The sequence below is a fragment of the Pterocles gutturalis genome, unplaced genomic scaffold (assembly GCF_000699245.1).
Source record: "Pterocles gutturalis isolate BGI_N339 unplaced genomic scaffold, ASM69924v1 scaffold15103, whole genome shotgun sequence".
Classification (NCBI taxonomy): domain Eukaryota; kingdom Metazoa; phylum Chordata; class Aves; order Pterocliformes; family Pteroclidae; genus Pterocles; species Pterocles gutturalis.
In genome coordinates, this window is record NW_010120729.1 from 1,837 (window position 1) to 15,175 (window position 13,339).

General features: G+C 37.2%; 1 protein-coding gene across 1 annotated transcript; it reads right to left on the reverse strand.

The window, feature by feature from the left end:
* Window positions 1–991: 991 nt before the first annotated feature.
* LOC104464332 (myoD family inhibitor domain-containing protein-like) lies at window positions 992–12,844 on the reverse strand (the record flags this gene model as incomplete). Its single annotated transcript, XM_010077003.1, has 3 exons — window positions 12,752–12,844; window positions 11,577–11,664; window positions 992–1,267 (listed from the first exon to the last, which is right to left on the reverse strand). Coding segments are annotated over exons 1-3 (457 nt in total), but the record flags the coding sequence as incomplete, so codon positions are not given.
* Window positions 12,845–13,339: the final 495 nt, after the last annotated feature.

The following is a 13,339-nucleotide window of genomic DNA, read 5'->3' on the forward strand; positions in this document are numbered from 1 at the left end:
CCTACACAGACTCGCTCATTAGGTTTGACTGAAGTCGCTGAAGTCAAGAGAAGTCACTCCACTGACATCAGCAAGCTACATTCAGGTCACTACGTGCAGTCTCGATCCCTCTTCCTTTCATCTTGTCTGAGAATCCTCCCCCTTTCACTGAACAGTACCATTTCCCATTTCTCTAAGAATCTGTGTCTGTACCCACCCCCCAGAGTTTGTTTTTTTTTTACCAGTTGCATCTATTCCTGCTTCAGACCAATAAAATTTATAGAGCCTCTGCACCCTTCTTGCAACAGGCAGGAGCAAAGCCCATTGAGTATGTTAGTGCTAATGGGAAGGCAGTGGATTGAGGAGATGCTTGGGAACTTCAGGACCATGAGAGTAATTGCAAGCAGTGAAAACACACACACACAGCTAAAATGTAAGGGAAATTATTTACTTTTGTTTATTTAAGCTGTGCACAGCAAGTACAAAGCTTTCTCACAAAAATTATTTACAGCCCAAATATAGCATAAGGCACATTAAACATTGAAGCAGAGGTCCAAATTTTCTTACCTAGCGTTCAGACCTCATGGCTAGTCAGAATACCTGTGAACATTTTCGAAAGCAAACTCTACTCTCATGGAGCCTGACATTACTGGATTACAGTACTTACTATGCTTTGAACTAGTGCTTTCAGACTTTTTTCTCATGTATATGTGACAATGTTGACAGGAGTTTCTATCAGTTCAGGATACTAATGAGAGACTAAAACATTATCAGACTATGTTGGACAAATGTTTGAAAGCAAGAAATCTCCCATTGCTTCAATTTCCTTCAAATACTTAATATTTTCCTTTGGGGAAGTAACTTGTGTTTTATCATAATGATTTCTATTTGCTTCTGGAGCATGAGTCGTGCTCTTCAATTACTTTCAGTTGATTGTGTAATTATTAGTGAGAATGGGGTTTGGCTAGTCTTTATTCAGTCTGGGGTTTTTTTAATAAGAATTTCTGCTTACCTTCAGGTGAAGTACCTGGCTTTTGAGAAAACGCAGAGTTTATTTTACTCTTCTTGCTGCTGTTGCTGTTGACAGACAAGGTGGACTGAATTTTTCTATGCATTTTTTCTGAAACAGGAGCAGAAAGCTTTCTGTTGTCTGCAGGCATGTGCTTGACCCCATTGTGAATTCCACTTCCATTACTCGGACCCGCGTGGCCATTTTGGATTTTGCCACTTTCTTCCTCACCCCTTTCCAGTGCTGAAGTATTCGGCTGAGGCAAACGTTGAGGTTGTGCTTAAAATGAAAGAAAGAAAAGGTTAATGTAAATTGTAAATTGATAACTGAACATTTTAGGCTAGACTGGGAAGACAACTTTCATTGCTCTTATTGACCAGAGTAGACTGAAAAGATAGCATTCTCCCATCAAAAAAAAAAAAAAAAAAAAGAAAGCAGAAAATATCTCTAGATTAAAAATAATTATTAGGTATTCACAAAGTGCCTCATGTCTGTATAAGGCCTAGATTCCCCCTTTGTCTCTGCATGGAAAGGTCTGCAGCACTCTGTGAATTAGATGAAGAGAATAGGGCAAGAAATTTGAGGAAGGAAAAAAATCAGGAATGGGACATCAGTAGCAAAAGTGAGATAAACTTGGCTTAAGGGAGCCAAACAGAGAATGAAGGAAATGCAACAGGAGAGAAAAAGTTATGGGAGGGAAGATACAGACTGCAGTAACAGAAGTGAAGCTGCAGGTTGTCCAACCTGCCAGTCTTCAGAAAATAACCTGAGTGACATGGTAGGGGCCCCCCTGACACTCAGCCACCACAGAGCCATATATTAGAGAATAATAGGAGTATCCAGGTAACCACTGATGGTTTGACCTCAAATTCCTAAAGATTGTGGATTTCTGGGAAGAACAAAACCAATCAAAATCTGGTTTTGCGGAGGAGGTGATCAGTAACCAGAAGGAACGTGCATTCAAACACTGCACAGCTGTGGCAAGCCAGAGTCCTCCCCACCCACATTCCTCAATTCAGAATCACAATTTTTAAAATGGCTGTAATGGGCCAGGGCTTTAATGGCAACAAAGCGAAATGGTCAAAGGAAAAAAAAAATACAAAACCTGTCAAGGCAGGAATCTGCAGTGGCCTGGTTAAGACTCCAAGAGTACATTCTAATGAGAGGGCATGAAACCTGACCATTCTTTGCTGAAATACTGTATCATAAAGGAACATATTTTTAATAACACGGAAAATACATTGTCTATGTATTTAAAGTCTGTATCTAAAGAAAACAAAAGATGCAGGACTTTTTTTATGTAAAGCTTTGTAATAAAAAAGTGATTTCCAATTAAAAATTCTTATTTAGAAAAAAAATGCAGACTTTGCTTGAAAACTAATTAAACCATACACAGAGTAACACAACAAGATTTCATAATCAAAAAAGCATCAGCCCAATCACTTCTCCTAATCAAAACACTACTGCACCATGCTTGAACATAAAGAGGTTCTCAGACAGTCCAATCTTCAACTATTTTGTAAATCTAATGTCAAGGAAAAAGCCTAGATTCTACTGAACGCTCAACCGAAGAGAGGTTAGACAGTGCCAGCAGTAAAGAAGAACAGTGCTGCAGTTCATTCTCTTTTCAGATGATTCACATCCATTTTCAGATGATTTCACAGTATAGCTTCATACGTAGATTACACTGTGTCCAAGACAACAATAGGTACAGATAATTATAGTTAGCCTCGTCTAAAAGAAACATCCCCACTGATCACTTCAGATGCAAGTGACCAAACTTTCAGACAAATACTACCGGGATACACAGACCAACATGGTCCCTAAAAAGAATCTCGGTTCTGAATTTGCCTAGCAAACCCTCAATGCTTCCCTTTTATCAAGGACACCGATACCATTCTCAGATTGCTTCCTCCAACTGTCATAAATTTGTCCAGGTTAAACTTCAGATATATGTTAAACTTTAAGTCCTGGTCACATTCACAGGCAAAAGGAGATACTTTTCATAACAGTTTAAATATTAATTGGTTCATTTTTTCTTGTCATTTCATTTTTTCAGGCACAGCAACTAAGATTTTAAGATGATATCCTAGACTGCCCACATCTGTCTTGGTCAGAGTAACCCTGACTGAACCTGCTTTGCAAAAGTGATCATTTTGTGTTGCAGGAAAGAAAGGGAGGGCTGTGGAAAACATCTGTGCTTTAGTCCTTCCAAAGATGTTGCAGAGAAGACAAAGATCATTCCCTTCCATTACCAGCAGTAACTGCTCACGAACTTACAAGCGAACAGAGCAGGAGCACAATGCTGTCTGACACCTTAACAACTAATTGTTGCTCAAAAAGTTTTCAATGGCAATAAAGAAACTCTTTCTCCTTTCAATTTTACATTAGTGCTTGGAAAACCTATGAACAGAAGCATAAGCAAGGCACTTTCTGCACTCTGGAATTCTGTTTGCAGTATATATTCTGCTAACATTTCCAGACTATCATAAAAACCCCCGAACAGGTTTTTAGATAGTTTTATCCTACCTGAAACAGGTTTCTGTAAAAGTATACTACCAGGAACCCTTTGCATAGGACATCTTTCCATGTACGTGCAAAACAAATTTTGTTAAAAAACTAATCAAATCCTTCCATTTTAGAAGTAGTTAACGTAGACCTAACTACAGTCAACAATAAAATTTTTAGCAACAGGAAACAAAATTTTTACTCTCTAAAGATCAATATTCATACCCATAGCTCCCCACAGCTTTATTTTCATTATCCCACTCAAATGTAAATTGCACTATTATGAACAGGGTTTTTCATGTTCCACGTAACAATGTTTCCTCACACTGTGCTGCTGCCTATCATTCCCAACTGTGGAGTGGTGCAGCTGCACCAGTAACCTAGAATTACTGGGGAGGGGTTAACCTTCCTCAATAAATAAAAGCAATAGACTATACTAAAAATTCTGTTTCTAAAACTGACAGTTATGACCTTTTCCAAGCCAGTTAAGTTGGTGGTGTATATTTTTGGTGCTTGGCTACAATGCAGTAACTTGACAAATTATCCAAAATTCCACCTTCAAAATTAGCTGTTTTTCTGTCAAACTGTGGGTGAATGGGAAGTCTTGGGCAATCTAAGCAGTCATTTGTGTTTGCTTTTATTATTATTTTTACTAAGGGTTTTTGTGGGGAGGGGTGGCTTGGTGTGGTTTTTTTTAAAATAGTCCTGTTCCCAAAGTACTTTTTACTCCAGTCTTTTAGCATTAACATACAACTTTTTAGCTGACTGGCTTTACAGTATTCACATGTGGTATGCAGGTCAAATCAAAATGGAATAAAACCCCAAATGGATTAGTTATCTCAATTTAAATTTATTTTAACTTTATTGATAATTTTGCACTAGGGAGACTTGAATCTTATGGTTAAAACACACTTGAAACCAATTAGGAACCATATGACCACATTCTAGCATAAAGAACAAAAGCAATTGACAGCTCCAAGATTAAGCCACAACCACTCAGTTTAAAACAGAAATATTTTTACCTTATTTTTTAAAGGTTGTGTATATCTTAAAAAAAAAAAAAAAAAAGGTGTAATATGGGGAACGACACAATGCTTCTTAAAACACAGTGATACCCAGGGACTCTCACTCTCTCTTTAATGATCCACTGCTCTCATTCAGCTGTCTTTCTTTTTTCAAATCTTTACATATGTGACAGCTCTCAAAAGTAGACCATAGACCATCTGGCATTTTCAGAGGTGTAACTTGTGCAAATTCAGCTCTACTGGGAACACAATGCTATCTTCTGCCTGCGTTATAAAAGATACAATAGAATGTAGAACTTATGAGTTGTTTTGAATTATTCATTTTTTGCCTGTATATTCAAGAAATTTTACAAACTCTGCATTTTGTACTACATAATCACATGCGTTAAAGGTACAAAGAAACTTTTTGACACCTCTTTTCTACAGAAAGATGGCATTTTGTTTGATATGTGAACATTCAGCGCCTGTTCTATCATTCTAAACAGGTCGTGTGCTGCTACAAAAGATCCCATTTTACACTCTATGTATGAGCAAAAATCTTATTCTTGATATTCAGTAACTAATGCAATACACATCAAAATTTCAAATATGAGTTGGATGAACATTCAGCATCTTCAAATCAGGATAGCACTGGTCACTTACTATATGTTAAAGATTTAAAAAAAAAAAAATCATTCCTCGCACAACATAGAAATATTGTCATTTCAAACATCCACAATGAATAGTTTCAAATATCCTAAGAAATACTGTGCTTTTTAGGTTAATATGCTTTTAATCTTTAGCACAACCAGTAGATTTAAGTCAGTATTTTATACAGTGCTAACACTACTGGATTTTCAATAAGAATGATAAATATTGGATTAATGATACAATAGACTGAATCTTTTTTTGATAGAAAACTAGCAGATAATGTAGCTAGTAATAACTATACATGAATCTGCTGCCTGTGGAAAAGCAATAAAAAGGCAATATATTGCTATAGCATATAATCTATTAGCATGTTTCACTGCTTCCTTGTCATTGGTTTCCTTGCAAAGTGGGCCTTAATACAATAACTTCTGCTGTTATTTAACTGACTTTACATAATAATTTAATTGTGAGGTCACTATCTGGTGCATAAATAATCAAGTACTAAATATTTACTATACTTCTGATGGTTTTGAAGTAGCTATGCATGTTCTCATTCAGACTGTAAAATCCTTAGCACAGTTTAAAAGAATATGCATATATATTCATATACACACACTGACAATACATTGCTTACACCTTGCAAAATAACAAGTATTCTTACGAGAAAAATCCTGATGCATGTATTTAATAGAAAAATGTATGTAAACACAGAGAAACTCTCAACCAAAAGAGGACAGTCTAAGCTATCATTAGGGATTTTAGACAAAACACAAAAACAAACATACAGGGAACACAGACTCCTCAGAGTCAAAGTGAATCAAAAGAAAACATCAGGAGGGAGAGAAGAATTGAGACAGCTAATTAGTAGCCTAATCACATCAAAAGCAATTCCAAGGCAGCTGATACAGATGCCCATGGTGTTTGCACCAATGGAAAAAACACTTTCCACTTTACAGCCTGGGTCATCTGACTGCATACCCAGAGAGGTAAGAATGCTGTTTTTCTTCATTCATGACACAATAGTTTATGACATCAGATGAGCCCACAGAAGCAGTATTTTTGCAGGTGGACTAGGGAGGAATGTGTGTAAAAAAAATACAACTTTTGGCATTTTCAAATATTGAGAAAACACAAAGTATCCTTTCAGTTCAAAATATCCTAGACACTTGTCCGCCTCCCAAAACAGTTGCAACCACAATAAGAGAATGAGCTCCTTTTAGGAAATGCAGAGGTACTGATTGGGTCCATTAATGTTGAAAGCCAACACCTACATGCTAATTTGAGCTGGGGAAACGGTTTGATCTCAGTGGTAGCTGCTCCTACTCCCTCTGCATGGACCACACAGAAGAAACCACATGCAAGGGAGGTAAGAATCAGGCCTCTGATTTTTGTCAGTACTTCGCAACACAGACCTAAGCTTGAGGGGAAAAATAAAGGAGATGACAGATAGTCACAGATGGCACAGTAAAACCAGGAGCTGCCTGGATTCTAGAGTAAAATTAAGGTGATTCCAAATTGCTTCTGGAAAAGACATAAATTCCCGAGATATAAAAGGAAACATTTCAAACTGACTAGCAAAAATCATACCTTTTCAAAAATATGACAAATCGTATGCATTCATACACTCAATAAGCATAAAATTTCAGTGAAGCTGGGAGAACTCAAGAATCTCAATCTCTCTCCCTCCGCACTTTTCTAACTAAACTCCTGGCTAGCCTCTACACGGATCTTCAAACTATATCAGTAGTTTTCTCTGCCTAGCTATTCAGAGTATTAACATTCAGATTACAAGATGTACCTCTGAGTCAACCTGTGAAGTGGCTTTTGTCAGCAATTATTTTTGAATATTTTCTAGGACATAAATAGCATATACTGCAGCTTCCATATCACAGAAGGCATACATTAACTAAATAACAAGGTACCATCAAGGTACAATCTATCTTTTAAAATCAATTTTTTATACTGAATTTTTTATACCATGCTGACTTTACAAGGAAAACAAAGTACCAACTAACAGCATCAACCACTTTTTTAGAATTGCTTCTTGTAAGACATGAGGATATCTTCAAAATGAATACAATATATTATTATGAAACAGGATGTCCTTTGAAATGAAAATACTGTAGTAAAATTGCCGGTACGAGTTTTACAGGACTCACACTGAGAACACTTTGTTAAAATATGTGTGAGAAAACATCCAGGGAACACAAGGTATAACAGAAATGGGGCTTGCAGGGGACAAAGGGAAAAGACATTTTATCTAGTCAGCTCTCAGTTGGTGAAGGGCTGATGAGAATGGCAAACACATGTGTGTTTATGGGTTGAGAAGGTGACACAAGTGCACAAGAAGGTGCCAAGAGTACTCTTAAATCTGCGCAAAGACACCTGCAGTGCCTTCCTTTGGAAGCACTGCAGGACCTTACACACTGTTTGAAGGGTTGCGGGAACTGTATAAAGATGTCTTTGACATACCCAGAAAGCAGCAGTTACCACAGGGAAGCATGAAAAGGGTTGGTAGCCAGACGTATACAAAGTTGACAGGCATTCCCAATGAAAATGTGGAGTGAATTTCTCTATTTACAAATCCTCTTTCCCAAAGTGATTTTGCAAAACAAATAAATGCTTGCTGATTTTTTCTAATGATAGCAACAACAAATTTTTAATCATTGCTGAACTGAGTAAATCCCTAACATTTTTTTTAATTACCTATCTTTTAACAATTATCTCAAAATCCAAATATCCTTTTGTCTTCTAACTGCCATTAGATTATCAGTAAATTCTCCTTCTTTATCATACAGAAATCTTGCCACATTAACAATATTTTTTGTCAGACTGGAAATACTGACATCTATGATGAACATTGAAGATGATTTGGAAATTCTTGCCAGATCACAATGTAGTTAGAAATAAAGATTATTCATATAATGCAAATATTGTTAAGCCACATCTACTTAAAGTAGAATATTGTTCTTACTGTACCATACAGTTTTTAATTTCTTGAAAAAAAGCAGCAGTAGCTCACCATGAAAAATCCAAGAGAAGAGCCAAACACCAAACAGGACATTTGTAGGTACAGGCACCCAGCTACCTGGGGAATAAATTTCTGTATAAAGCTGTGTTCAAAAGTGGGAAATTTTACTGCAAGTTTTTCACTTGCAACATTTATCTATCCATTTTCTCCTCATACATTCTGCTAGAGGACCAGAAAAGAACTGCAGTGTATGTGCTCCTATGTTTCATAGCTTTACAACTACTTAGAACAGTGGCAATCATTGCACAGATGTATGCAATGGCAGGTTAACTTATGGTCACCATTCCAACATTTCATGGTGTTTTACATATTAATTGATTACTTCTGAAGGTGATTTTTTTTTTAATTTAAAGAGAAATGCCTAGTTATTTCTTCCTATGTTTTCTATACAGGTAACAGGAATTACTAAGACATATAATGATCTACTTGATTTTTGTTGCTATTGTTGTTAAATCTTTATAATGCACTGTGGTTTGTAGAAATTGGATATGAGAAGAAAATAATACAAAAATTAAGAAACACAGAATTAGGGCTTTTTGTTAATTTCTAAAGTGCTGAACGTGACCTATTTCTGAAACACAAATAAACAGTAATCTAATAAATGTGAAGACAGTCCCTCAAACTGTGAAGGGTACAAAGTGATGCAAACCCAATACAATCCCATCTCACTGAGGAACAGAATGCTTTGCTTCTGGAGCTCTAATTTTAAAAGGAAGGTTAATTAACCACTAGATGTAAAAAAAAAAAAATCCAAGCTGTTGGCATGACAATTACAGCAGTTACACAATTAGTACCTATTACAACATATGGTTATACCACTGCATAAAGACACACTGGTGTCCCATGGAACCTAAGACATGATGTCAAATATTTAGAACAGTTTTGATGCCCCTCACCATTGTGTTACTTGTTCCTAAATCAAATAATAAACATCAAAAGACACTACAACAACAGGATATTGCTTGCTGGGTATTGCCTCATAAGCGGCACAGCAGGATGTACCAGAGAGGAGAGATAACCTCAATGTCATTAACAGCTGTAACCTGGACAAGTGCACAAACAGGTCCTCTTGGCTCCAGTATCTCCTGCTCCCTTCCTCAAAACCCCAACGACCACAAAAAAACTACACATTGTTTCACTGCAGGAAAGGACATGGGACAGTGAGACAAACAGCAGTCCTGGCTTCTCAGCCTATCCCTAGCCATTCGCCTTTGAGTGAGAAAATACTCAAAGGTCAGGTGTATTCTCCACTGGCCATATACACTGCGTTTTCAGATTACATCATTTGTTCAGTTAAACTCATACAAATATACATAAAAACTGGTTGTACTTGGTTTTGAAAAGAACATGAAGGTAAATGCTTGGAATGAGTAATTCCTGTAATGTTCACTGCTCCCTTGATTTCTAGCCCTCCACTCATATAAGTAACACAATGTCAGAAGACTCCAAAAAGTGTTCCACCTCAAGTGTGAATCTCATCCCCTGCTCTCAGTGGTCTGTCCTTTTTCATCTCTATAATTCTAAGCAAAACCCAATGCTACTATTAACAAAACTAACAAGATGCAGAAATAAAAAATTAGTAAAAACAGAGTGACAGGAACAAAGAGAGAGTAATTCAAAAAGGTAGCAGTAAAACACAAAATATCAGTACAAAAATAATAATACATACATTGATAATCGAGTTTCTGATCCCTTTGCTGCACTATTTTCTCTCTGCTATTCTTTCTTGCAAACCAGAGCTGATGCCAAGTTTGGCATCAGCTGTATCAAGTACCAGAAAAACCAAAGGAAGAAAGAGAAAGCACAGCTGCAAGGAAAATGGAAGAGGAGAAGCAAATGGGCAGTAACTACAAGGAATAGGCTAAAACTTGGGATTTTACATTATCAAAACAATAGTAGGGCAAAAAAACATCAAAAGAAAAAAAAGAGCAGAACGCAACCACCCAGAAGAAGACAGCACTGGAGGGGAAGGAGACAGAAAGGGAAAAAAAATACATAGAGAGCTGAGCTACTTCAGTCTGTGAGGGCAGAAAGAGTAGGGAAGAAGAAACAAAAAAAAAAAATCACAAGCAAAATCCTACTAGAGCTGGAATATTTGCTACAAATTTTACAAGTAAGAAAAGAATTAAACGATAAATCAATAGTTGATAAGCAATGAAATAATAATAGATGAAATAAAACAAAGATAAAGACATCATACTTGTACAGTGATTTAGCATTGAAGCAATAGTTCCTGAAGCCCAGTCCAAAAATCAGCCACATTCAGCAATAGCAGCATGATAGAAAATGGAAATTCTGTGTCAGAAAGAAGGGCAAGGACTTCAGGCCCACAACAGCCCTCCACGACCCAGCTTGTTGTTGCTATAGACTGGGTAGTTAATAGACTGTCAGTAGGAGAAAAAAGCTGTGGAAACGTAGTAGCAACAAGTGTCCATCTATTTCCCCATCCTGAAAAAGTGAAGTATGAGGAAAAAGAGAAGCAATATGTATCTGCACGAACAGCTTTAAACACACTGAGAAGGGTTAGTCTCTGCTACAAATGTCTTTCAGCTGCAGAATTCCCTCATGGCAAGCAGGGTCTAGGTGATGGGCACAGGACCCCTGTCACCAATACACATGGCTGCTATGCCCATGGGCTAGATGAGTGGGGCCTCCCCATCCCAAAGCACTCCAGGGACCCCAGGTCACCAAAGGATTTTGAGTCACCCAGTGAAATTCCAGGCAGAGATACCATATAACCAAAGCTGGCTCTTGGGCTGCTTTATGCCACTAAGACATCAGCTTGGCACCAGGGTGGCCCAGAAATGACAGGTTTTTCCTTTTTTGAACTGACAGTTTTGATGTGCCTTGAAGAGATATGGTGGCACAATCTCACCCAAAATGTTTTTGTGTAAGCTGTACAAATCAGATTCTTGAGAATACACCTTGAAAAGTTCTCTTATCAGAGTCTTTGAAAAACCTAAATTCTCTTTTTTCCTTCCATAGATACAGAACTGCAAGCAACCATGGACTAAAGGCTGCACCTCTGCACCAGAGCTCACTGCTCTTAAACCCAACCCATAGGCAGTTTAACTTTGCTTTACACTAGAACAGTAGTTTCGTATACTGAAGGGAAAGGCAATGTTACACTTCAGAATGCAAAAACTCATCAGCTAAGAGATTTGCATGTTCAATTCAAAGCTGAATGTACTTAACATGTAATCATTGTCACTGGTATTCAGCACAAAGGAAAATGTTTTTTACTTGCTTTCTACCAAAATGGTCTAGGAAGTCCTCCTTCTGACACAGCTGGACAAACCCACACACCCTGGCCAAGCTTTCATACATGACCTCCATTATATGAAATTAATATAGTTTAAAAAAAGCTAAATGAGTTTTTCCCTGCTGCTCATACACACTTCCCTTAGAGCAGTGCAAATGTCAGATTGCTGACTGTTCCTGGTGAAGATCGAACTTCCTGTAAAAATGATGCCCTTAGTTTCCTGAAAGGAAGCAAAGCATAAGCTGCTCAAACAATTCACAAGACAGCTCTGATATCTGAGCCACGCAGTTACAAATCTAGAAAAATACAGTGTCACATCAGTGACCAACAGCTACAAGCACAAAAATTCAGAGACACAAACGCACTAATGCAAAGGAGAAAGTACCAAATTATCTGAAGAAACAGGTAAATTGTCTTAATGGGAAGAAATTACCTGTAAAACTTTTTTTCTTTCATCCCACAACTGAGCTAAAATTCTGACTCTCCACTCCATTCATGAAACAAGATATAAATCTCTATGAAAGTATTGTGCCCAAACGATTTCAATACAGTAGAGGCCAGTAGCATCTGCAAGTCCTTATAGCGCAGAACTGACTGAATAGCAGCAGAATACTGCTTTTTATCTCTAACATACAGAAAAAAGTATTCTTATTTCAACATGTTTAAAAGCTTTCAACATTACATATAGAATAATTTTTGTTCTGTATTAAAAATATAAAAAATATATCTTTCAACTTATATAACTAGGCAATTTGGCTCACTGAAGTTTATTTAGTTCATCTTTCACTTAAAAGTACTTCTAAGTAGCATTTAAATTTGTATGAGGCCCATGCTTTGAATCAGTGCTTCTTGCAACAATGATCTTCTTTCTGAAAACCTTTTGCTTCGTCTAATTTAGAAGACATACTTTCCTTTATTTGTAGAGAAAAATAAAATAGCTCTGTACACTAATCACAATTACTTTTTTTAAAATGGAGTGCAGATACATCAGTGAAATCTGTGCTATGTCAACGCTATTCGCAATACTAAAAAGTGCCCATTTTTACATATTAAAACATTTTGTTACAAAGTTTCACAAATAAACTGAAGGATTTCACAGAAAAGAAACAGCATTTTAAGTGAAAGCACTAGAATTTACAGGTTTTTTTTTTTTTTTGTCCTTTTACAATGCAAGAGCTTTAAAAAGTCACAGCTGAGACAGCAACCTCTTCTTTACCCAAAAAGATCCAAAGTACAGCGGCAACCCTTGTCTGACAGCAAAGACAGCAACCTACATCACACACAAACATTCTTCCTTCCCTGCTTACACAAGCCTTCAGCCCCACAAAAGCATTCATGCCATCCTCAGCAACAGCAGCTCGACCAGGCTGGTGACAGGTGAGCCAAGCCACTGCCTCCATCCCGCTGTGCTGTGCAGCTGTTTCGTGCTTGGGAAACACCTCAGCCTCGCTTCTTGCATTTCTTGGCACAGAACAGAAGAGCTCTTAGGAAACCATTCAAACAACCGCCAAAAGGACAAAACTACACTGTTTTTGACACATCCCTATCCACGCTACTAAAGATTCATGCCATCTGCCTTTTTATTTCTGGTGCTGCCATAGCCCTGCCCCTTGGAGTTAATTCCAGCACTCCTTTCTTTACTGTTCCTTCAGCATAACTAGTTGCATTTTACTGCACCATATCATTTTCCTAGGCTGCTGGAAGCAACCACTCACAATAGGAACATCTCCCTACCACCTTATATTTAACTAGTGTTATGTTATGCTCATTTAGACAAAATTCCTTTGTTCTGTACAGTGCGGTGCTGCCAAACCAAACTACTCAAAAATCATCAATATTTTATTTTTAAATATATCCTTTTTATTTCATTGGGATTCTCAATCCTGAGACTTTAA